Source organism: Schistocerca nitens, chromosome 8 (genome assembly GCF_023898315.1).
Source record: "Schistocerca nitens isolate TAMUIC-IGC-003100 chromosome 8, iqSchNite1.1, whole genome shotgun sequence".
NCBI lineage: Eukaryota > Metazoa > Arthropoda > Insecta > Orthoptera > Acrididae > Schistocerca > Schistocerca nitens.
The window spans coordinates 350,429,379-350,456,407 of NC_064621.1; the positions used below are offsets into that span (position 1 = coordinate 350,429,379).

Genomic DNA, 27,029 nt, shown 5'->3' on the forward strand with positions numbered 1-27,029 from the left:
AAATTAAGAGGGCATACAGGACTACACTCTGTGAAATAAAAGTTTAGTGGATAGACTAAGAATTAGATAATTTCATGAACGTTATTAACATTATATTTAAATTTACGATCACTCTTTCCAGGGACATTTATTTTTAGACAACAGCAATGCTTAATGGCGAACGCTTACCGTAATCCGTGGAACCGGTGCCATTGTAGTCGAAGTAATAGAAGTGAACAGGTATACTGCTGGAGTTCGCCACCGCCCTAGCGAACGAGTCCGCTGGATGAATGAAGTACATGTCGGATAACAGCTGCAAATAGTTAATTTGTAAGAATAGACATTTAACCTGTAGAAATATTTAGAGACGCCAGTCAAGTTTATCATACAGAACAGCGCTTCAGCGGACTAGCCTTGTCATGTCTCCCAACTAATTCATAAAAGTTTGGCATGTGTTTTCATTTGTGATAGCAGGATTACAGAAACAACGGTTTTCCGATTGCAATTGTGTGATCTGCATGATGGTAGTCGCGACGGAATTGATGCGATTCTGAAGTATGTGATGACTGTGAGGGACGTTCCTCCGTTTACTCGGCGCGAAATATGGCGAATCCTCAAACGTGTGCTACGATGATAGGCAACTTCTTTGCCTAATAAATGGACCACCAAAAACCATAACGTAGGCTAATTACTACTGAAATGGTGGCGGCTTTTGAGAGATCCAATCATTCTTCACCAAAATCCTGTACTGCTGTTTGTTGTGTTACGATTGCATAGGTAATGAGAACATTGAGAAGAAAATCCTGGTAGCACATTGCTGTGCTGTCGGAGTTCGGTAAACGATATACGTACTTATATTGAAATACCGATCACCTGTCTGTATCAACGACTCTTCAGCGTATGAAAATATCATTCGCAAGAAAACTTTTGTTCCATCAAGAAAAGCGTTAAAGACTACACAAAGAGATTATTCCTCGTCACAATCAGACGCTTTCAAAGTTCTACCTTCCCAGGAAGTGTATGTTCTGGTATAAAACGTGACTTGTTAGGACTGATGACTTTAGCAGGACGCAGCATTATTTATTTTCCTAAAAACCTCAAACACGAAAACTGACAGTTCACAAAACATTGGGTGTTAGGCAGTCACGTGTATTTTAAGCGTCTAGTAACAAAAGACTTTTAGACACCTAAGTAACAGTAACTCGTGTATGAAGTTTCTCTCACACACCGCCTTTTCTGTAATACCTAACATTAAAAATTATGGATTAAAGAAAGCAGGAATGTTGTTCTACACAGGAATATTGTTCTACACTCCTACTACGATACTCCTTCACTACAACAGAATTAAAGAGGAAGATTACGACACATGAGTCGCCAACCGCGACACAGAGTACGCGAAGGAACTTGTCCCCCTTCTTGCAGCGGTGTACCGTAGGTCTCTAGAAGAGCGTAGCGTTCCAAACGATTGGAAAAGGGCACAGGTCATCCCCGTTTTCAAGAAGGGACGTTGAACAGATGTGCAGAACTATAGACCTATATCTCTAACGTCGATCAGTTGTAGAATTTTGGAACACGTATTATGTTCAAGTATAATGACTTTTCTGGAGACTAGATTTCTACTCTGTAGGAATCAGCATGGATTTCGAAAAAGACGGTCGTGTGAAACCCAACTCGCGCTATTCGTCCACGAGACTCAGAGGGCCATAGACACGAGTTCACAGGTAGATGCCGTGTTTCTTTACTTCCGCAAGGCGTTCGATACAGTTTCCCACAGTCGTTTAATGAACAAAGTAAGAGCATATGGACTATCAGACCAATTGTGTGATTGGATTGAAGAGTTCCTAGATAATAGAACGCAGCATGTCATTCTCAATGGAGAGAGGTCTTCCGAAGTAAGAGTGATTTCGGGTGTGCCGCAGGGGAGTGTCATAGGACCGTTGCTATTCACAATATACATAAATGACCTTGTGGATGACATCGGAAGTTCACTGAGGCTTTTTGCGAATGACGCTGTGGTATATCGAGGTTTTAACAATGGAAAATTGTACTGAAATGCAGGAGGATCTGCAGCGACTTGACGCATGGTGCAGGGAATGGCAATTGAATCTCAATGTAGACAAGTGTAATGTGCTGCGAATTCATAGAAAGATAGATCCCTTATCATTTAGCTACAAAATAGCAGGTCAGCAACTGGAAGCAGTTAATTCCATAAATTATCTGGGAGTACGCATTAGGAGTGATTTAAAATGGAATGATCATATAAAGTTGATCGTTGGTAAAGCAGATGCCAGACAGATTCATTGGAAGAATCCTAAGGAAATGCAATCCGAAAACAAAGGAAGTAGGTTACAGTACGCTTGTTCGCCCACTGCTTGAATACTGCTCAGCAGTGTGGGATCCGTACCAGATAGGGTTGATAGAAGAGATAGAGAAGATCCAACGAAGAGCAGCGCGCTTCGTTACAGGATCATTTAGTAATCGCGAAAGCGTTACGGAGATGACAGATAAACTCCAGTGGAAGACTCTGCAGGAGAGACGCTCAGTAGCTCGGTACGGGCTTTTGTTAAAGTTTCGAGAACATACCTTCACCGAAGAGTCAAGCAGTATATTGCTCCCTCCTACGTATATCTCGTGAAGAGACCATGAGGATAAAATTAGAGAGATTAGAGCCCACACAGAAGCATACCGACAATCCTTATTTCCACGAACAATACGAGACTGGAATAGAAGGGAGAACCGATAGAGGTACTCAGGGTACCCTCCGCCACACACCGTCAGGTGGCTTGCGGAGTATGGATGTAGATGTAGATGTAGATGAACCGCTCCCTGCCCTGTCACACTTCACTGCAAATGAATGAATAAATTATCATCATGAAACTACAATGACTTGTTTCCCAGACTCCTAAGATCACAACGGAGCAATTATCATTTGTGTCAAAACCGTGCCACTCGATTATGCGTAATGCTTATTGGCGAACCGATCGTGCCATCCAGTTCAGCTTTGGAGAATTATAAGGAGCGATCAAAAAGCTTCCATTCGAAGACAGTACAGCACAGAATCGGTATGCTAATCAGTCAAAATCACGGAGGGCAATGAGGCAATTATCCCATCGACGCACCAGGCTGGAGAGACCCGTTTGCTAAAACACAGTGTCCTGCGATGTGAAGAAGTCCATAACTGTCTGCTGCACATCCGCGTCCGACAGGAATGATCGACCCTTCAAGGGCTCTTTTAAGGGCTCGAAGGTGTGATGATTGCATGAGGAGACATCACGACTACAGGGCGTATGCTGGACTGTCTCCCACTTGAGCTGACGTAACTTCTACGTTGCGGCATTTGTGGCATCGGGACGCGAGTCATGGGGAACGCGACCAGGAAAGCGATATGAAATGGAGCGTGAATGTCAGGTCTGCTGTAGGAAAGGCAAATGGTCGACTTGGGGTTATTGTGAAAATTCTAGGAAAGTGTGGTTCATCTGTAAAGGAGATCCATTATAGGACGCTAATGCTACCTATTCTTGACCACAGAGTGTTTGGGATCCGTACCAGGTCGGATTTAAGGAAGACATAGAGGCAAGACAGAGGCGGGTTGCTAGATTTGTTACTGGTAGCTTGGAACAACACGCAAGTGTGATGGAGCTGCTTCGGGAACTTAAATGTGAATCCCTGGAGGGAAGGTAGCATTTTTTTCGAGAAACACTGTTGAGAAAATATAGAGAACCGGCATCTGAAACTGACAGCAGAGCGATTCTGTTGCCTCTAACATATATTTCCCGTAACGACTGCGAAGATAAGACACAAAAAATTGGGAGTCACACGGAGGCACCTATGGTCTAGGACAGATGGCAAAGTAGCTCAATGTGTTCGGTCAGAGAGGTCCCGCAACGACCAAACACAACGAAAGAAAAAAACAAAAAACAAAAAAAGACTGGCACGGTAGCTCTGCGTGCCCGGACAGAGGGTTAGCTGCTCTCTGTAATAAAAAAAAAAAACTGAGTTAATGGATCAACGGTGATCTTGAACTAGCGTCATGGGACGTCCGCCCCGAACAAATACAAAGAACATTAACGAACAAAAAAAAGGGGGGGGGTAGCGTCTTTGGTTCATAAGCTAAACGTCTACGGTCCCGGGTTCAAATACCGCCGCTGCTTAAACTTTGATTAATAATCAACATTGGTGGCCAAAGACTTCCTGCATAAGAAGTCACCCTTCATCCTGCCAACGGCCTTGTCAAAGAGGGCGGAGGAGCGGACGGAAGTTCAGGGCACTCTCTTGTCCTTGGGGTGGGAAACTGACCCTAAAAGGCGAAAGAATCAGCAATGATCAACAGCATGAAGATGCAGAAGGCAATGGAAACCACTGCATTAAAGACACGTAACATGTATCCACAGGACATGTGGCCTGTAATTGATGAACTGTCATGATGATCTCTCCATTGGCAAAAGATTCCGAAATAGTCCCCCATTCAGATCTTCACGAGGGGACTGCGAACGGGGAGGTTCTCATGAGAAAAAGATTTGAATAATTAACGGAAGGATAACGATCTACGAGTCGGGGCGCGGAATGTCGGAAGCTTGAACGTAGTAGGGAAACTGGAACATCTGAAAAGGGAAATACAAACACTCAGTCTATATATAACAGGTGTCAGTGAATTGAAGTGGAAAGAAGACAAGGACTTCTGGTCAGATGAGTATATGGTAATATCAACAGCAGCAGAAAATGGTATAAAGGGAGTAGGATTCGTTATAAATAGGAAGGAAGGGCAGAGAGTGTGTTACTCTGAACAGTTCAGTGATAGGGTTGTTCTTATCAGAATCGACAGCAAACCAACACCGAAAACGATAGCTCGGGTATACATGCCGACGTCGCAAGCTGAAGGTGAAGAGATAGAGAACCTGTATGAGGATATTGAAAGGGTAATACAGTATGTAAAGGGATATGAAAATCTAATAGTCATGGGAGACTGGAATGCAGTTGTAGGGGAAGGAGTAGAAGAAAAGGTTACAGGAGAATGTGGGCTTGGGAAAAGGAATGTGAGAGGAGGAAGACTAATTGAGTTCTGTAACAAGTTTCGGCTAGTAATAGCGAATACTCCGTTCAAGAATAACAAGAGGAGGACGTATACTTGGAAAAGGTCGGGTGATACGGGAAGATTTCAGTTACATTACATCATGTCAGACAGAGATTCCGAAATCAGATACTGGATTGTAAGGCGTACCTAGGAGCAGACATAGACTCAGATCACAATATAGTAGTGATGACGACTAGGCTGAAGTTTAAGACAAGTCTCAGGAAGAATCAATACGCAAAGAAGTGGCATATGGAAGTACTAAGGAATGACGAGATATATTTGAAGTTCTCTAAGGCTACAGATACGGCAATGAGGAATAGTTCAGTAGCCAGTACAGTTGAAGAGGAATGGATATCCCTAAAAAGGGCCAAAACAGAAGCTGGGAAGGAAAACGTACAAGGAATGTAACTGCGCAGAAGCCATGGGTAGCAGAAGAAATACTTTAATTGATCGACGACAGGAGGAAGCAGAAAAATGTTCCGGGAAACTCAGGAATAGAGAGATTCAAGTCGTTGAGGAATGAAATAAATAGGAAGTGTAGAGAAGCTAAGATGAAATGGCTGCATGAAAAATGTGAAGACATCGAAAAAGAAATGACTGTCGGAAGGACAGACTCAGCATACAGGAAAGTCAAAACAACCTTTGATGACATTAAAATCAAGGGTGATAACATTAAGAGTGCAACGGGAATTCCACTGCTTAATGCAGAGGAGAGAACAGGCAGGTGGAAAGAATACATTGAAAGCCTCTGTGAGGGGGAAGATTTGTCTGATGTGATAGAAGAAAAAACAGGAGTCGATCTAGGAGAGATAGGGGATCGAGTACTAGAATTAGAATTTATCAGAGCTTTGGAGGACTTAACATAAAATAAAGCAGTAGGGATAGATAACATTCCATCAGAATTTCTAAAATCATTGGGGGAAGTGGCAACAAAACGACTATTCACGTAGGTGTGTGGAATGTATGACTCTGGCGACATACCATCTGACTTTCGGAAAAGCATCATCCACACAATTCCGAAGACAGGTAGAGCCGACAAGTGCGAGAATTACCACGCAATCAGCTTAACAGCTCATGCATCCAAGTTACTAACGAGAATAATATACAAATGAATGGAAAAGAAAATTGAAGATGCGCTAGATGACGATCAATTTGGCTTTAAGAAAGATAATGGCACGAGAAAAGCAATTGTGACGTTAACAATGGAAGCAAGACTAAAGAAAAATCAAGACACTGTCATAGGATTTGTCGTCCTGGAAAAAGTGTTCGACAATGTAAAATGGTGCAAGATGTTCGAAATTATGAGAAAAGTAGGGGTAAGCTATAGGGAGAGACGGGTCATATACAATATGTACAACAGCCAAGAGTGAATAATAAGAGTGGACGATCAAGAACGAAGTGCTCTTATTAAAAAGTGTGTAAGACAAGGATGTAGTCTTTCGCCCATATTGTTCAATCTGTAATCGAGAAAGCAATGATGGAAATAAAAGAAAGGTTCAGGAGTGGAATTAAAATTCAAGGTGAAGGAAATCAGTGATACGAATCGCTGATGACGTTGCTATCCTGAGTGAAAATGAAGAAGAATTACATGATCTGCTGAACGGAATGAACAGTTTGATGAGTGCAGAGTAGTGATTGGGAGTAAATCGAAGAAAGACGAAGGTAATGAGAAGTAGTAGAAATGAGAACAGCGAGAAACTTAACATCGGGACTGATGGTCACGAAGTAGATTCAATTAAGGAATTCTGCTACCTAGGCAGTAAAATAACCAATGACGGACGGAGCGAGGAGGAGATCAAAAGCAGCTAGCAATGGCAAAAAGGGCATTCCGGGCCAAGAGAAGTCTACTAATGTCAAATATCAGCCTTAATTTGAGGAAGAAACTTTTGAGAATGTACGTCTGGAATACATCACTGTATGGTAGTGAAACATTGACTGTGGGAAAACCGGAACACAAGAGAATCAAAGCATTTGAAATATGGTGCTACAGACGAATTTTGAAAATTAGGTCGACTGATAAGATAAGGAATGAGGAGGTTCTGCGCAGAATCGGAGAGGAAAGGAATGTGTGGAAAACACTGATATGGAGAAGGGGCAGAATGATAGGACATCTGTTAAGACATGAGGGAATGACTTCCATGGTACTAGAGGGAGCTGTAGAGGGCAGAAACTGTAGAGCAAGACAGAGATTGGAATACATCCAGCAAATAATTGAGGACGTAGGTTCCAAGTGCTACTCTGAGATGAAGCGGTCAGCACAGGAGAGGAATTCGTGGCGAGCCGCATCAAACCAGTCAGAAGACTTATATATGTATAAAGAACAATGCTCGAGTGTTTGGAATCTGTGCCAGGTCGGATTAAACAAGGACATAGAAGCAATTCAGAGGCAGGCTGCTAGATTTGTTGCTGGTAGATTCGAACGACACGCAAGTGTTATGGAGCTACTTCGGGAACTCAAATGGGAATCCCTGGAGTGAAGGTGACATTCTATTGAGAAAATTTAGAGAACGGCCATTTTTAACTGACTACAGAAGGATTCTGGTGCCTCGGACATACATTGCGCATAATGACCACGAAGATAAGACACGAGAAATTAGGGGTCATACGGAGGCACATAGACAGTCGATTTTCTTATATTCTATTTGCGTGTGGAACAGGAAAGGAAAAGACTAATAGTGGTAAGGGGTACCTTCGCCACGAGCCGTATGGTGGATTGCGCAGTATCGATGTAGACGTAATGGAGATGTAGCACGGAACCTGGTGCACCATTCCACAACGGTGGTTTTCGACACACGAGCTGTTGTTGTTTTGTTTTAGTGCACAAAAAGGACTAGCGTCATAGGCGCCCATGTCAAAACTGTAGAACTCGAAAACAGAGAGGAGTTAAAAACGACTACACATCTATCCCAATCGACGGAAGACAAAGACAGCTGAAAACAGAGACTTGGAGAAAGGTCTATAAAGTACGCCATATAGAAACGGAGGTCCAGAACTAAAAATTAAATTGCTTTCGTCATGTTGCTACGACGGAAAAAAGTAAAACGCGATCGACAGCGTACCCGTCGTTCGCTGAAACGGCCGATAACTCACACGGCAAACACAAACGAGAACGTAAGCGGTCAAGAGAAGGGCATTCCGTCAGGAAATGGCGGACCGTCAAAAGTTGAGCGCAATGTGTACGAAGTTGCGGGGAAGCACCACTTAACAAATGGCGATGGCTAAATAGGCAGTGTCCAAACAGCAGCCTAGTTACAATGATTTCCTCGCGGCTTGAGGTCATAGAGGATGTCGTCCAAGCCTCTGGGAGAGGCTTAATAACCCTGACTCGTCATTCTCCGATGGATGTCTGCCAGTGTTTGTCCTTCAGACAGCCAAGGCAAGAATAAGAGCATGTTGGTTTTGTTTGGACGCATTTGGTAACAACGTTTCCATAGCTCAAGTTTCTGCAATTGCCGCACGGACGTCGGAATGACAAGAATGCCTCAATAATGCCTTGCCTACATATCGGTGCTTATACAACCGCATTGGAGTCGCGATACGTTGCATACAGGATGCAGCAATGCCCTCAAATGGAAACTTTTTGATCCCCCCTTATATAGGAGACCCAGACTGCAACCAACTCGGCACGATAGGGCAACTATCCTCTGCCATAAGAGAACGTGTTATAATTACATCAACCACTGCCTGCATCTGATCCATGGAGAAGCCCTCGTCCCCGAAGTAGAATTGCTCCAGCTGTTCCGCCGCACGAGTCCGCTGTTCCTCCGTGGGCAGCGGCAGCTGGGAGCCGATCAGCATCGTGAAGTTCTCCTTCATATCGGCTTCCCCCGCTTCTGTCAGCAATGGAGACACTGGAACACACAAAGAGCTCTCCAGTAACAGCCAGCTTCTGCGAGAATGACACCGCTACAATTCCAGGTAAGGTGCACCTAGGGCGTTCTGCTGGCTAATGAAACGTACACCACGATTTCACGTCTGTTTTAGGACACACTAGTATGTATTACTTATCATCAGCTGACGTTCGCAACAAATCTCTCATCTGCGTACAGGGAGAAGCAGACTTGTTCATTAAAATTCTTATGGTAGGATACGCCTATACTTACACCGTTTAATGTTATGTTGACTGAAAAATTTCAGTGGTCAGGCTTTTAGGTCCATGTTTCTTGGTAATTAATTACACTTCTAGCCATTAAAATGGCAACACCGTGATGATGGCATGCAACGAACGTCAAACTGGCAAGTCGTATATTAGCTGCTTGGGTACGCAAATGGAAAACATTTCACCGCAACTTAATCTAAGGTAAGGTTGCTGACTGGTGCTGTGGCGAAATGGGGACTGACGGCTACTATGTTTAGACTCGTTGCTTGAGGCGAAGACACCCAGGTGCTCAAAAATGGTTCAAATAGCTCTAAGCACTATGGGTCTTAACATCTGAGGTCATCTGTCCCCTACACTTAACTACAGAAACCTAACTAACCAAGGACATCACACACATCCATGCCCCAGGCAGGATTCGAACCTGCAACCGTAGCAGCAGCGCGGTTCCGGACTGAAGCGCCTAGAACCGCTCGCCACAGCGGCCGGCAAAAAATGTTTGTCAAGGACGTTGGAGGATAGCTTTGTCGATGACTTCTATTGCCCATCATGTAAATGCGTGTGACCTGTAATGACTTCCAACCAAAAGCACAGTTTTTGTTGGAGAGGTCTACTGCATATTGTGCTTAAAAGTGGAGTTTACTCAGATGAAAGTTCTGTACGAAATAAAACAAGGATTCCACTGGACCTCGGGGTCTTCTTCAGTTTCAGCTATTTTAGCTGTTTTTCTGCGCCACTGATACAAATTTCCATATCACTCATCTTTGGAAATCTTACTCCTGGATCATTCTTGTGAATTGGCGTTACAAAACTGAGTTCAGGGTTTCTGTTTTGGTTTGCTACATTCAGTTTCTGTTCCCGTGTCATGTATGACTATCTGAACACTTTCTCTGGTGTCAGTAACAGCTTTTAATATAATCTGAATTTACCAAGATTTGTGAGAGGTGTTTCGGTAATATTCTGCCACGGTAGCCTTTGAAAGGTTCACATACCGACCATTTTACAGCTAAAGGTTTGAAAATAAGAATTACCTCATGCTTTGCTTCACACCTGTTGTGTTGTAGTCACTTTATCTGCGCAGATACTGTGACATAAAGGCCCATGACGAACTGTTCAACTAGGTACATATTCATCCACTTCTTGATCAACTATTTTTCTATGCTTTGGGCGCGGTTCTTCTACATGCTCCATCCCAGAATTGAATATTTTGAGTTCTTCCTTCAGATAAGACACTATTGTCACTTTATTTCGGTAACTGAACATATAAATCTTAGTATTTGTTATAGTTGTCCTTTGTACTTCATTGAGCACTTCTAATACAATTGCCTTGTGATCAATGTGTACTCCCTAAAAAGGTAAAGTCTGTTTGTTGCTATTACACATTGCATGTTTCCCTTGTGAGTGGCTTTTGGAAATAATTATCGTACGTAATTTTCACAGAAAGCTTTCAGTAATACTTAGCAAAAGTCTAATCACATCGATTACTGACAAAACAGTAATATTCGCAATCGATTATTTGATGATTCATGGGACTTCCAGTAACGTCAGTATAATTGTGAAACATGGGCACGAGTGAGCTGAGGTGGTTCCTGCATCTCACATGTAGCTCCAGTTTATTTATCGGTGGATCTGAATTTGTGTACTGCGACGATCACAGCAAATGTTGGAACCCGTAGTGACAGCAGCAGTGTGGCAGAATAATAATCGGCCGCCTCGGCAGGGCAGGACGCAAATGCTAACAGACGTTTCTGTTTCTTACACAACGCATAACACGAATGTCTCACAAACACCAACCTTCAAATTCCTTTTCCGAATGAGACGCTAATTTGCAGTAGGTGCCGGCCGCTGGTGGCCGAGCGGTTCTGGCGCTACAGTCTGGCACCGCGCGACCGCTACGGTCGCAGGTTCGAATCCTGCCTCGGGCATGGATGTGTATGTTGTCCTTAGGTTAGTTAGGTTTAAGTAGTTCTAAGTTCTAGGGGACTTATGACCTCAGCAGTTGAGTCCCATAGTGCTCAGAGCCATTTGAACCATTTTTTGCAGTAGGTGTTTGGAACACAAATCGAAAAAAGATCTATTACACAGTCGGCACGGATTCAGAAAATATCGTTCTTACGCAACGCAACTAGCTCTTTATTCCCATTAAGTAATGAGTGCTATCGACAACGAATCTCAAATTCATTCCATATTTCTAGAGTTCCAGAAGGCGTTTGATACCTTTCCTCAAAAGCGCTTGTAATCAGATTGCGTGCCTATGGAGTATCGAGTCAGATGTACGATTGGAGTTGTTTTCTGTCGAAAAGGTCACAGTTAGAAGTAACTGACGGCAAGCCATTGAGTAAAACAAAAGTGATTTCTGGCTTTCCCCAAAGAAGAGTTACAGGGCCTCTGCTGTTGGTAATCTGCATAAATAGTTTAAGAGACAATCTGAGCAGCCCTATTAGATTATTTGCTGGTGATTCTGTCATTTACAGACTTATAAAGTCATCACAAAATAAAAACTAACTGGAAAATGATTTCGACAGGTTATCTGTGTGGTGCGAATAGTGGCAATGGACACTAAATAATGAAAAGTATGAGGTCATTCACATGAGTATTGAAATGAATCCGTTAAATTTCAGTTGTACGACAAATCACACAAATCTAAAGGCTGTCAATACAACTAAATAACTGGAGATAACAATTACGAGCAGCGTAAATTCGAACATCCACACAGATAATGTTGTGGGAAAAGCGGACCAAAGATCACGTTTTATTACTTTATTGCACTTATAACATGCAACAAATCAGCTAAAGAGACTGCCTGCAGTACTATTGTCCGTCCTCTGCTCGAGTATTGCTGTGCGGTATAGTGTCCTTACCAGGTAGGATTGAGGGAGAACATCGAAAAACTTCAAAGAAGGGCGGCTCGCGAGATAGAGGAAAGGATGCCACGGGTATGATACTCGAGTTCCAATAGCAGTCATTTAAACAAACGTCGTTTGTCGTGGCGGTGAGATCTTTCCGCAAAAGTCTCCACTTTTCTTCTCCGAATGCGAAAATATTTTGTTCACGCACCCCTCATAGGGAGAAATGACTATCGTAACAAAATAAAATAAATCAGAGCTTACTCTATATGATTTAAATGTTGGTTTATCTTCTGTGTTGTTCGAGAATGAGACGGTAGAGAAACACTGTGAAAGTGGTTCGATATATCTTCTGCCATGCACTTAAGTGTGAAGTGCACAGTAGTCATGTAGACGTAGTGGATACAGAAATTTGCTGCGTAATTTATTCTTATAGCAAAATGTCGATGGCGTTACTCCTGCCTACTGGAATGTTAATCATTTAAACATCAAAGCAGGTAAAATAGATGTTTGTTGATCGCTTTACTGCAGTGGTGCTATTGTAAAGGCCACATGTAGCGGCGGTACACTACGGTGTGTCGGCTTAAATTGGTCCTCGCCCGCTATGTCAAACCCATACATTATTTATCACATCACTTTCAGCCACAGTAGAAGCCACAGCACTCACAGCGTTTCGTGTTCGGTTTGAGATAAAAGAATGGGTTAAATACAGCCCGCAAATGCGCGTATATTTTGCTGTAGGTTAATACTCGAAATTTCGTTTTTACCTACGGAGACAGTGAAGCTTCTCTTAACGATATACGTACTTTTTGAAATGTTATTTGATAGTTCATAAACCGATGACTTCAAAAATATGAACGGCGATGCGTTTCAATAGTGGCGTGTGGGCTATCGTTTGGACATTTTAACCCACCTTTCTTCATGGAAGCAGTCAATCACGTTTAAGATTCGCTTTTCCTTGACAAGACGCTTAAAGTTGCCTTCAAAACACAGGAAGCAATGCCACTTTTCTAAACCCACAAAATTCAAGTTAGTGGCATGTCACAAAGAAAAATAAAATGTGATTTCTGGCAGATGTACTGCCACTAAAAAGGGATGTTGTAAACCGAAATACACCACAAGAGCGGGATGACGATGGTAGAGCACAAAGGAAGTGATAGAAAATATGTTGGGAAATGAACGTTTTGTGAAAAATACACCGCGTATCTTATTATTTCGTTAAATTCTATATCAGTTCTAGCGACCCAACAGACGTCAGTGAAAATCAGTCACTAGACTACTGTAGGGCATCCGTTAGTGGACGATGACAAATCCACTTGTCTTACTGCCAAGACGGTATTGACGTACTCATCACGATGACTAAATCTAATGGTCTTACTGCCACGACCCACTGATGAAGAAGACTGAGACAACAGTTTTGGAAGTGAATGTTTTTTTTCAGTTGCAGTCCGCAATCAGCCATAGTATTATTGCGTGTGTACGTGGCATCCCAGCCAGCCGCATCGCCCACGTCAACTGTCATCTGACGAACCAGGTTTATTTATATTCGAGCTAAAGAGCAGTTTCAAACTTTAACGACTAATATGCTTGACGTAATATGAACGAGTGTCTAAGGTTTGTACTAGAATGTGCTGTATTCGCACATTCTAAGGCATACAGAACCTGACCCACATGACGTTGAATGGTTCCAATGGCTCTGAGCACTATGGGACTCATCTTAGGTCATAAGTCCCCTAGAACTTAGAACTACTTAAACCTAACTAACCTAAGGACATCACACACACCCATGCCCGAGGCAGGATTCGAACCTGCGACCGTAGCAGTCCCGCGGTTCCGGACTGCAGCGCCAGAACCGCTAGACCACCGCGGCCGGCTCATGACGTTGAATTTACCTGCGTACCAAAAAGGACAAATAGAACGATGTTCATATTGAACCTACAACAAAAGCTGCAAGTGAGTCACATGATTGAAAGTGACGGAAGTGGAGTCAGATTTTTTTACGTACTGAAGAGTCCGACAATTCCTTCTCCGGAAGTGACGCCCAGTACGATGGGGACCTGGTTGTAGCTGCCGGCCCTGATGACGTCAACTGGAGGCTCGGTGATCACTGCAGAGTCTGATGCTGGCTCCACGACTGGCGCGAAAGCTATCTGCCCTGGGCACCGCTTCTCCTGCACAGTGAAATCAGAGTTAATGATAGTACAACATATGTTAGCGATTCGTTCCTCTACATAGGATTGCCTGTGTTAAAATGTAAAGATGAAAGGTAGTACAGAATGGTACAGTACTACGAGAACTAGGTTACAACTTTTTTGCGTGAAGCAAGCTTGGAGAAGAGAGAAAGCTGCGCGGCAGACAGTGATGTTCTGGACGCTCCCCCACCCCCATTACCGCCATTTTGTAGTGGGAAGGACAGCGTGGTAGCATATAGTTGGTCTGCAGGGTCAGTGGCAATATACAGCGGTGAGGACAAAAAGATATATGCCGCAACATGACGTAGAGTTGTAAGATGCTGGAATATCGAAGCACAGAATGAAAAATGCCCCTATCGTAGCACAAAAAAAAAGACGATTAAGTCGTGGGCAGAGTTAGGGATGTAAAAGAAGGGAACTAGCTTTTGGACATATCTGGCAGCTTTGGAGATATTTAAATCAAACCATCTTGACAGATATGCACTTTTTTTACCTCTTAGTATTAACATCCTCGTCATGTAACGTAATGCACCATGTCCATTACACGTGATGTTACGTCATCTGACATGGCACATGCTATTATGTCATCCATCATGGCATTTGTCATGTCGTGCTAGATGGCATATGGTCTCATTAAAGTTTAGGATGCATGCATCCCCACTCTGGGATACTTCATATTACAGAAGTACACCCTCTCCCAAATACTTCCTATTATAGATGTGTCACACTCTCTAGCAGCACACAAATTTGTGTCTTTTTGTTCTTACACCGCTCATCATATATGTAATAGGGGGTGGATACAGGGGAGAAATGGTCCCGTCGGGGAAAAAAATTCACTCCCCCCACACATAAATCAAAAATTGTTTTAGCTTCCCAACAGGAACAAATCCAGCCCCATAAATTTTATTCCCCTAGAAAAAAATTTAAGGTAACGTTTTTTGCACTTCCGCCACATGATATTATGTATTCTTTACTATGGCTGACGAATCTTCTGAGTTTCTGGGCACAGGATCAGAGACTGTAGCCTATAAATTGCAAGATTCAGGTGTACTAAAACCTTGCAGCTAAGAGAACTCACTGTGTTGGGGAAACTCGTAAAAAAGTGTATGTCAAGGTTTTTCATAGTGGTTCCCAACACTCACTCTACCATAATTCTGACATTAGCCCGCCATAGCTTGCAACCGATGTAGACTTTTGTGATTCTGGCGATGACTGCCTCGCTATAGGTTTTTTATTGTCTTTCGAACCTTGTGCCAATGGTTAAGGCTTCTACAAAACAACAGGACGACCGTTGATTACATGTATTTCTCTACCTTCTTACAGGATTCGTGCTGATTCGCACAAGTTTGAAACATTGAAGTGACGTGCTTCAAACACCTCTCAGAAAAATCTGTTGGCGCGCGTAAAAAAAATAACAAAAAATGTATTTTTTGCACTTAAAATCCGAATGAAACTAGAATTTTGAAACAGAGTTTTCAGTTTTATCGCACTAATGCGTTTTCATTTGTTTGATTCACTTCTAACCGTTTCCACACATTCAATTCACATAAGAACTAATCTCGTGTGCTTTGTTTAGCTCGAATTTAAACCATTGTATCTCGACAACGGGTAAATATTATTAAACAAACAGTTTCGTTTTGACTTTCTTCATTTATCTACTTTTGTGCAAAGTTTGAACCGATTTGTACATGTTTAAAAAATATAAGTGGCGCCCTTAAAAAGCTACCGAGAGGAAGAGGGCTACATCTAGCTCTACATTTAATCATCGTTTCTCGACAGCAGATAACGATTGTTGGAAGATAAAAATTCGTTTTCACTTGTTAATTTGAACCGATTCGTGTAAGTTTGATGTGTAGAGATGGCGCACTACATAAACCTCCAATAAATCACGTTTGTTTGAATGTTTATGCACGTAAAATCCGTACCTTACACATACAAATGGAGCCATTAGCTGAGCATTAATTTTAGTCCAATTAAAATCTTTTACAATAAGAATTAATTGATTCGTACAATTTGCCTGGGCGTCAGTTCCCGTTCGTCGTTCAAACCTTGCCTAATATGTTCTAACATAGCTACAGTAAGACACATGTTTCAATGGTTGTACAAACAGCCACTGGTCCGGGCTAAATGAATCCACGAACCTATCTCAAATACGAACCGAACAACAAATCATACCCTCCCTCCCCCCGCCCCCTTCCCAGACAGCGATTCTGCTCGCGGTCTTTTCAGTCATATTAGTTACAGGGTGCATGAAATGGAGACTTTTAGAAATGATCAGTTTTGGTATGAGAAAATGACCTCAGCGGCAGGTCGATGAATCCAATAACATATAAGGCAGAGAATTAAGAGAGAAAGTCTTCTGCTGGAGGACATTTTGCTACTATACGTGATGTGACGCATATATCTTAAATCTGCCCCAATAGAATGAAAGAGGTTAAATTTTTCATGAAATGTTTTTGTAAGGAGCTGCAGTTTCCCAAACTAGAAAAAACGGTTATGGCAGGTGGAGTCATTGCTGGTAGACGCTTTGTGTAGTCTGACCTGGTCACTGACATGCATGCAGCCAACAGTTACAGAGACTGCGTTTCTCCACGAGCAGTATGAATGTTGCCCAACAGTCGATTCTGACAACACACGACCTGCACAGCACCTGTTAATGAGATTCACCAAAGCGTTCGTGTAAATGTCTACCTGGAACTGTTCTATCCGGTTCAAAGTAATAACTGTCACCCAGGGAATTGACTCTGAGGCTGTTATTACTACAATGATTTTAATATGTTTTTTGATCAAGTTTAGATTCTTTATAGAAAGAGGTTAACTGTCTAAGAATAGTTTTTCTAAAGAGCTACTAAATCAGTTTCGCAATTAATTAACGTTTTGTGGGAATTAAAACAATTAAGATTTAGATTTACTATAATTAAAACCTTTAACTGATACATTTAATCCTGTTATTTGCTACTGATTTCAAATATTGTATTCATATGTAATTTTTATAGTTAACAAATGTAATTAAAACCAATCAATTCTTAGCTGGATCGTCAAGCGTAAATAGCCATGAACACATAAATACACTTCAAATGTAATTACACCTTGTGTTCCATAGACCACAGGACTTTCCTATTAGAGTCTTTACAGAATAAGCTTCCTCTTGGTTATCACTTTTATTGTTCACAAATGGCTGAAATATGTCCAGGAGAGTATACCAATAATTCCATTTACACTTTCATTTAATTTATACGTTTTAGTTAGGTAGGTTAGGCATATTACATACAAATATGAGATGCAATAAAAACATTTCTGACTAAGACAGGACCAAAGAGGAAAATAACTGTATAATTTTGAGCATCTGCTTATCTTTTAACACTACCGAATGTCATATACACGCTAACGACACACAACAAAGGAATTATCCTGATGGGATGTAAATAGGTATATGTGATATACAAGTACTGAGAAACATGCACAGATGAACAAATTGTTATAATTTCAGAAAAAAATTGGATGATACATTCAAGAGAAGAGTCTTCACGAACTGAGGGAGTCAATAATGCGTTGGTCTACCTGTGGCCCGCAAGAAAGTAGTTACTCGGCCTGGCATTGATTGACAGAGTTGTTGGATGTCCTCCTGAGGGATATCGTGCCAGATTCTGTCCAACTGGCGCGTTAGATCGTCTACGATGGTCATCGGAGCTTAGTTCGATGCGGGACTGATCGCCGATGACAATTCTACTCCTGTCAATGAGAATCCAGGCAGAACATCTTCAAACACTTTGTCAGCTAAAACAGAGCCGTATGAGGTGCGGGTTCAGCTATTCCGATATGTGGTTTCCGTAGCTGTAGAAATCGATTTCAACGTAGGAAGTATGGAGATCGCGCAGCTGCAGGTGGAGTTGCCGGATAATGACGTCAACGCCAGTAGCCCCGTCCTCGACGGACGACTCGAGAAATAGTCACCATGTTACCAAACACGGGCAACGCAGCAGACACACGTCACTCTGAATACTATGCTCGCAGTTACTGTTAGGACTGATCATTGCACGACTGCCTACTTCTGGGAAATTTAGCGAAGGGCGTGGTTAAAACTTCATACACCTGATATCTCTACGCTGCAAGTACTACATTCTTCCGAATTTATGCGACGATTATGGGATTGTTTCCGACATTGTGGATGTCAAGAATTTGTTTTTGCCTGAATCGATATTTCAGGTCTAATTAGGTGATGAAATTACACAGAAAATATGTTATGCACTAACAACTGGAGCACTTACGAAATCAGAGAGAGCGATATTGGAGTCACCGGCGATGTCTGAGTAGTTGGCGGCGCGAAGGAAGGCAGCCAGCCGCGCGTCGTCGTCGTCAGTGTGGTTATCGCTCTGCGCCTGGAAGCCGAGCGCCTCCACCATCCGGTACGCCCTCTCGCGGGGTTTCTCTGTCAGTGCCCAGGGGGTCGTCGCTACTCCACTCTCCATGATCACCCCGCTGAAGAGACCTGCCGAGAAAGTTAACCTTTAACATTAGAGCTAAACCGCTCCCACAATGTCCGAATTCCGAATAAAATTATTTATCTACAGTGATATACTGATTGTATAGCACATTCGTAAAAAGAAAATAAAGTGTCAAGCCATTATTTTGACACACATTCCGACATTTCGTGAACGACACTCTTCCAGATTATAAGAATGGGTGGTGGTGTCTGTTCTTTCGAACACGTCCAAAAGAACTGACACCACGCATTCATATAAATGATTCGTCTCGATGGGCAGGAATCTTCCACCTGCAGTGCGGATGCACAGTTACGTTAAACCTCCTGCGAGATCTCAAACTAGCGAGCATGGAGGACATATACGGGGACTGCGGTAGGTGGGGCAGGTTGGGAGTGAGATTCGGCCGGGGAGCGTGCCGAGGTAGTCGGAGCATTTGTGACAAATACTGTGTCTGTGTAGCGCAGTGCTTATCGCGGCTGCCTAGTAAGTAGGAGATCCAGCGTTCGAGTCCTGGTCTAACATGTGCTTTTACTCGTTGCCGCTGATTCCGCACAAAGCCCTGACCACATTATTTCCTTCCGATTCCCTTCCTTTCAGCCTCCTCCCTCTTCAATTTATATAACATGTTCCAGACTGACTACATGAGACAACGCTTTAAAATGAAATTAATATCGAGGCAGCAATTTCGCGCAAATACCTACAGTTTGCGAGTAGTAAGCTTCCACATCAACTAAAATAAGGATGTACCTAAAACCCCTCCCCTCAGCATTCACTATAAATGATATATGGCAATTATGCAAATCCTAAACTAGAGTAACTAGACGTGAAATGATCCCGTGGTCCCAATACACGCGCATACGAGAACATATGATGCCTGTTTCACTCAGTATAACAGCTCGTTTCATTTCGAGAGATAGTGTCCTCAGATTGTACCACCAAGAGGTGGTTTGGATGGGTTACGAATGGCGTGGTACAGCTCGAGCCTGGAAGGTGGTGTGCTTTGTGGCAGGAGGCGTCCAAGAGAGCCGAAGCACAACAACACAATGAAGATATTCAACATTGTAGTACCTGGCTAGGAAAGTCTTCAAGTTACTGATTTCTTTTCAATGGCCTTAGCACGATACAAGCAAAAGTAATACTGTGAAGATTACAGAGTGATGTTATGAAAGTGATTTATGGTAGTGGTGAATTAACATCGCAAGTGTGACGCGCTCGAGACTGGTTACAGTGAAAACGACTTGGACGCTCTACGACAGAAAAGAGTAAGAAACTGTGAAAGGCACCGGAGTTTGCTTAGTTTATTTCAGAAGTTTTCATAAGCATAAGGTTAATCTGTCCAAGGAGTGAGCTTTCAGATGCACCTTCAAAGGGGAAACCAAGAACTGGCTAGTACGAGAAGATAAAACTACAATCATCAACCAATAATTGTGGATAAAAGAGGTAATTTATAATTTACGACATGTTACTCAATGGGCCTTGAGTATCCAGTGTCACGTGGGACCCTACCTCCATGCAGCGAGAGTAGGACAGGCCAGTATTTCGCACCTGTTAATTGAAAACCGCATTCCAACATTGTATTCCTTCGAGATATCGAACACGTGATTACTCGGTGCTCCACCGTGGTCGTGCAGCGAACTACGGCAGTACACTGCGACCGGAGGTCGCGTGTCATGCAGACTGGAGCAGAGCGCGGTGCTAAACATTATAATACTTCCATAATGTTTAGTACCTGCACACCTACCTATCATTTGCAGAACAGTGGAGCAAGTGGACTATGAATGTTGCAACCAAACAAGAAAAAGTAGCAATGATTCTGATTTATGGAAATCAGGCCGAACGTTTTCCAGAGAAAGCAGTCTCTCGTTAGTTCTCTTACAAGGTTGTGAACGCCTTTGTGTCTGATGGCAGCGTACAGACCAGGAAACGAAGGAAATGTGTTACAGGAGAAGCTAATGAAATAACTGCAGTGCTTCACAACTGTCAGATAAGAGCCCGGCAATTACACCGCGATTCCGGTATGTCCGTAGGTAGGAATCATCTATACCCCGAGTGGGGTCTTGCCCACTCGTCGATAATAGGGTGTCGACGGGACGCTCCGTTCTCGGAATGCTATTCAACAATTTCAAACAAATAACATTAGTAGTTTTATTTCCAGAAAGCGAACTGACAATATTTATCTTTCTTTACAGCAAATGTTGCTAGCGAGAGGTGACGTGAAAACAGAACATTTCTTGCTACACACAGAGACTGAAGAAACACTCGATACTGGCAGCGTAGCACTAATCACGTTGCAGACTCGGGCTGATCTTGTGCGGCCGAGTCTAACAGCAGCTGCGTTTATATGCAGTTGTTGTAGGAGGCTCGCCTGGCGCCGACTCTTCACTGCCTTCTCTGGTCTTTCGTTTCGCATCTTCGTTCCGGCGTTTTTGGTTACGCCAGAACACTCCGTGTCACTGCATCAATATCTTCATGGCGCCGGTTTCCATAACCGGGTAGTGTTTTGCGAACGGGCATGTCAACAAATACAAACTACTCCCGCTTTCTTTGTTGGGGTACTAATTTCCGATGAGTCTACATTCACAAACCATGGTAGCGTTAACCGTCATAACTGGAATGTGGACAATTCCCAGTGGTTACGCCAAGTTGGCCAGCAACAGCCTTGGTCGGTTAACGTATCGTGACACCATGGGGAACAAACTCACGGAACCATAACTTGATGACTGCACACAAATATCGAAATTTTTTGTACCAGGAACTATCGGCACTACTGAAGGATGTCACCCTGGACGTTCGACAGCGTATATGATTTCAGCTTGACGATTTCCCGGCGCATTACGCAACTGAAGAACGTTAGGTATTAGACCGTGTTTACGTTGGTCAATGGATCGGCAGGTGTAACCCTATTAGATATCCCAGAGGGTGGCCGGGTTTTATTTCTTTCTGTGCGGATGTTTAAAAGGTATGGCCTACCAACAAGTGCCAACGGGCCGTGAAGACATGGTGGAGAACATCAGAAACGCCTGTGCTGACATTCCCGCAGATATGCTTCAGTCCTGTGTACGGTCATTTGAAAAGTGGATCACTAAGTGTATTGAAGTTGGCGGTACTACGTTTGTACACTTACTCTAACTGGAAAAGTAAAATAGCGTTCGCCTCGAGGCACGATCACAGTGGAGAGTTGATTAGTTCCCTGTTCGATACGTCGGAGGAATACAACGTTGCTAATGGGGCTTGCAATTAGTAGTTATGAAATTCTGGCCTGTCATAACCTTGCAACAAGGAGGCGGGGTCCCACGTGTCATTGAGTATTGAAGGGCCATTGAGTAGCATGTCGTAAATTGCGATTGTGTACCCATATCTACTACTCCGATCATGGCGCCATCTGTGACGAAACGGAGAAAATGCTTCAAACAAAACGGATGTAGATTTCGCCGTGGAATCGTAATCTGCATTAAAAATCGGGAGCTCCCACTAAAATGTTCAAAGTTGCCCCCCGCCACCAACGCATGGTGTGTGATGGGGGTTCGAGTATAGTACCATTGGATGTCCCTCTCCGAGACAAACAAATTGGAATTATAACTTCTTTTTGATCCGATGTAGAGTTTTAGCGATATTTCAAAGTATTCAGTTAAAATAAACACACTGTACTACCATGCCATGTTATAAAACTAGGAAATCTGAAACTTTAAAATAACCGACATACCTGGACGCATTCGTCGGTTGGCCATGGAGAATCGGAGTTCCATGAGCATATTATCAGACTGCATAAAAGCAGTGCAGTTCGAGCTAGAACAAGAAAATAACGGCGCTACTCGGCCCATGGAAATCCATAGAATTCGCAACGGCAAATAGGGACCCAACGCCTGCCGGAAAACCACCTAGCAAGCAGTACTTGTACGCTAAATCCCACCATCATCCGACTCATATTTTACACACGCCAACCCCAGAACCCACCGCATCAGTGAAAAAAACAGTAACAAACAAGAACTGAAAGAGGCAACGGATACGACAGTAAAACAATAAGATCTACAAGGTTCAAGGGAAGCCAGGTACAGAAAATGAAATAATAGAACAGCTCCCAGTGGTTCACTTGGCGGTCCAGAGCGTTGTCGTGGAGGTGCAACCAGGAAGCTGAATCTCAGTATTAGGGTCAAATTTGTTGAATTCTTGCCCACAAAGGATGGAGGACCCAAAAAACTTGATGCTGGCTCACTGCTCCATTGCCGTTTTCCGACAGATGTCGGACACGTGCTATTAGATTCGTGGCAGCACTCCGGCTGCAATGAAGCTAGAAGAAGTTCTACACGGCTGTTGTTGAAACTTCAAGGATCGTAATGCCACAACTCTCCACTAGGTAGCATTGAAGTCTGGAATTTCACACAAGCAGTCCTAACGGAAAAGGGACACACTGCTTACAATTCTTTTCTTCGTAACTAATTCTTGGGGAAGAACACCGCATGCTCCCCCCTCCCACGGAAGCTCACGCTGATTCCTAGTTGGCTACCAATTAGCAGCAAACTGTGTTATTTATGAATAGTCTAGCATGTATCCCGTCACTCTCTCCTAACACAGACCAGTAGTATTTCAGGCCCAATAATTTTTTAAGAAATGTGACGTCAGTGGTGTTATGAAACGTTCAAAAATGCGATATATTGAAGCATCCATTCATAGCTCGTCTATACCTAAAGAAGGCTGCTGCAAAATGACCGAAGGTCAGCCAATTTAGTATTTCATTGTTTTATGTATTTCATAAGAGGTGACGTCAGTACATCTAGAAGGTTTTAATGTAATGCTCCAAAGGGGTTGCAAGAACCTGAAAGATGTGCATTAATTTCTCAAACATGCTAATATATCCGCTTACCGGTCTTCTAATTCCTAAATGAATACACGTAGTTTTAGCTCTTGGCAGCTTAAGAGTGCTCACCCCCAGTCGCCGGCGAGAGGAAGAGGTGTGAGGTGGAACCGCCACCCGCGCTCTCCCCGAAGATGACGACCTTGCTGGGGTCCCCGCCGAAGGCCGCGATATTCCTCTGCACCCATTGCAAAGACAGCACCTGGTCTTTGAGCCCCGCGTTGCCCGGGATGTCGGTGTTCTGCAGGCTCAGGAAACCTGCCACACGCCGACACAAAATTACCAAATACGATTTCTTGAAACATGTGGACTGTTAGACGTAATCGCCTCGTTTATCGTACATACAAGCGCCTTAACATTCAGTTTCTAATTTTTTTTGTTATGAGAAAAAGTGTCTAGTATATGTGGGCTACGGCTATCGAAACGTTTGAAAGTTAGTGCCCGGTGGTGAGTTTCCAAACGCAGAACGCCGCAACTCTAAAAAGCCTAAAAACCGCCTTTGATACTTAAAATATTTAAAAAATACGAACATAACACTGGTAGTTGAATGCTTAGTGTCAACGTCATGTGACGGAAGTATCTGGTTCAGTTCTCGTTTTTTACTTTTAATCAAATTCTATACACATTATCAAATAGAGACGATAATAAGCAAATACTTTCTTTTAAAATAGCTATATCTTTTTCGTTACTGCTCCTAAGAGAACAAATTAAAATTTGATACAGACAAAAGAAATATCTTATTAATACCTTGTTATAAATTAAAAGAAAAACAAAAAATTCACATCAATAATACTAAACAATCTTAAGAAATAAAAAACTGTATTTCTTTTCTTGTATTTGACGTTTCGCACTCTAGCATCAAGCTTTAAGCTTACCTGAAAATTCATATTCTCATATGACCAGTAATTAAAAATAAAAGCTGCTATTTTCATTAAAAAAATTGTGATTCTGTGTATGTTAACTAACACTTCCATTTCTAATAAACATGGAATGTAAATGAAAGTAAAAATGTTGCTACTAACTAGAACTAAACCAGTAAATGCACGATTACAACATTATGAAGAAAATGTAGGAGGACAGAACAGTCCGTGATGTCTCCTTCTGAGAACGATGTCATCGAAGTCCATCTAAGGAAGTATTCTGCGCCAAGCCAGTACCGTTCTGAAGTAAACACGGTAACATTGGTATGGATGTGTTTTGACATTTGTCATTCGTTCTGCAGAATGTCATGTTGTGCTGCTTTTACTTGTGCAGATTCTCGTAGAAGTCAAGGTGGATTTCGTAGGCTTGTACTTCCACGGAATGAGGAAAAAGGAAAACAGTGAGCATTTTCAGTGAACAAAGGATACGCAAAATAATCCTTTTGCATTTGTATTTGCGTTTTCAATTTTATTACATTCCACAATATCAGGCTTCGTTTCCATTTGGTCACTACCGCTGAGGGTCCCGCGGATAAATTGTTATCACATTTGTTTCGCATTTGTTTTTGGTTAATTGAGCAATGTTCACTGTGAGTAAGGGGCCAATTGAAGAGTCTTTGCTGAACAAACTATCTTGGACGAAATATTTTCTATCTAAAAATATTGTGAACATCTCAAATTTTGTCTAAGATTCAAATAGGCATTGTCGAAGTTTCGAAATACCAATTGTATACGAGAGAAACAATGAGTGCAATACACGAATGAGGAGAGCAAAGGTCGACGGTGTGCTAAAGCTACGAATAGGGCTACTCTCAGTACAGGATTTCAAATATAGATAATCCAAGAACATAACAAACTTTCAAAATTAACGTTGCAATTCAGTGCACGCTGTTTTAACTATGCCTGCAGCCAGTTCCTCTGTGCAGGATAACACAAGGGTCGTTCAATAAGCAATACCCCACTTTTTTTTAAAAAAAAGATGCCATTAATATACATAGACAAACGTCCTTGTTGGTGCTTCACATTTGATGTTTGTTCTGGGTGATGGTGAAGTTTCGAACCGTTCTGGCAGATGTCAGAGCCGTAGTACAGCGTCAAAATGAGGTCTACATAAGATCATTTTACAAGCAACATATTGTTATTGAATTCTCGTGTGCAGGAAAAGAAATAGTCGTGAACATGCATAAACATTTGTGTGCAGTGTATGGCGATGCTGCAGTTGATAGTACAGTTGGGCGATGGGTAAGGAAAGTTACAGCCTCAGGAAATGCAGAAACAGAGCTCCACGATCAGCCACGCTCGGCACGCCCTGTCACAGCCACTGCTCCAGACATGCTGAATCGTGCGCATGCCATTACTCGTGTCGACCGCCGCTTAAACATTCTCTACGGGGAACATGCTTTGAAGATGGCCAGAGTGTCAGTCGTGCAGTGAAAACATGGCTACGCGTACAGGACAAGAGCTTTTTCCAGCAGGGAATACATGTTCTTCCACAACGTTCGCTTACGGCCATAGAACGTGATGGAGACTACGTAGGCAATTAGTACATGGACCAGAAATGTTCATGTATATTGTGAACAAATTCTGACTCTTAACAGAGATCCTGGGTACAGTATAGAGTGTGACCTGGCGAAGATTGCGTCAGCATCGAAGCATACTAGTGTTGAGTTTGTATCTGTTCTTGGGCGCCATGACCGACCTCATTTGAACTCTTCTGTCAAGAGAGTTGATTTGGAGCTGGAACGGCTGCTCATGTCGGGTGCGGGGTCACACATTGGTGTGGTTCCTGTTGATTCTCTCAGTAGGTGGGATTATACTAGGCATGGCCTTCACCTCAACAGGAAGGGGAAGGGTAAATTGGCTGGGGAAATAGCAGGAAAGTTAAAGGGGGGAGGCACTATCATGAGTGGTAAAATACCAGTGGTTATAGGATTCAGAAAAGACCCTTTTTTAGGGCAGGGAGGACAGAAAGAAAGCAAATTTTAAGAGAGGTTAGAACTGAGACAAATCTTCAGTTTGAGAAAGAAATCAAAAAACATAATTCCAGCTTATTACATCAGCATAAACAGCCATTGGTTAAGAACTTTCAACTGTCAGCAGATATTTTAACTCCACCCAATCTTAACTCAGTCAATGAGAAATGTCAGCTATCTTTATTGCATCAAAATATTCGAGGACTGAGAAATAAAATTAATGAATTAACTATCTGCATAGATGAATTAGAGTCTTCAAACCCAGCTGACATAATCTGCCTCTCTGAACATCATGTGACCACTGGTATAGAACTTTTAAGTGTTACAGGGTTTAGGTTAGCATCTCACTTTTGTAGATCAGAAATGGAGAAAGGAGGAGTTGCCACATTCATCAGGAACTGTCATAAATTTAAGAACATAGACATTCATAAATTTTGCCTAGAACAGCATATGGAAGCATGTGCAACAGAATTAGAATTTCACAAAAAATCCTTCATAATATTAAGTGTATATCGAGCACCTGCAGGTAACTTTAATCTGTTTGTCAACCACCTTGAAGCTGTACTGGCCCATTTAACAACCAAAAACAAAGAAATAGTGGTTGCTGGTGATTTCA

General features: G+C 42.6%; 1 protein-coding gene across 1 annotated transcript in view; it reads right to left on the reverse strand.

Annotated features, from left to right (window-relative positions):
- LOC126199267 (para-nitrobenzyl esterase-like) overlaps window positions 1-27,029 on the reverse strand; it is a 49,646-nt gene that overhangs the window by 11,442 nt on the left and 11,175 nt on the right. Inside the window, exons 4-8 of the mRNA XM_049936073.1 lie at window positions 23,593-23,778; window positions 18,453-18,673; window positions 13,998-14,163; window positions 8,723-8,901; window positions 169-292 (exon numbers count right to left, since the gene is read on the reverse strand). Coding sequence (XP_049792030.1) covers window positions 169-292; window positions 8,723-8,901; window positions 13,998-14,163; window positions 18,453-18,673; window positions 23,593-23,778 — 876 coding nt within the window. The remainder of the gene's footprint in view (window positions 1-168; window positions 293-8,722; window positions 8,902-13,997; window positions 14,164-18,452; window positions 18,674-23,592; window positions 23,779-27,029) is intronic.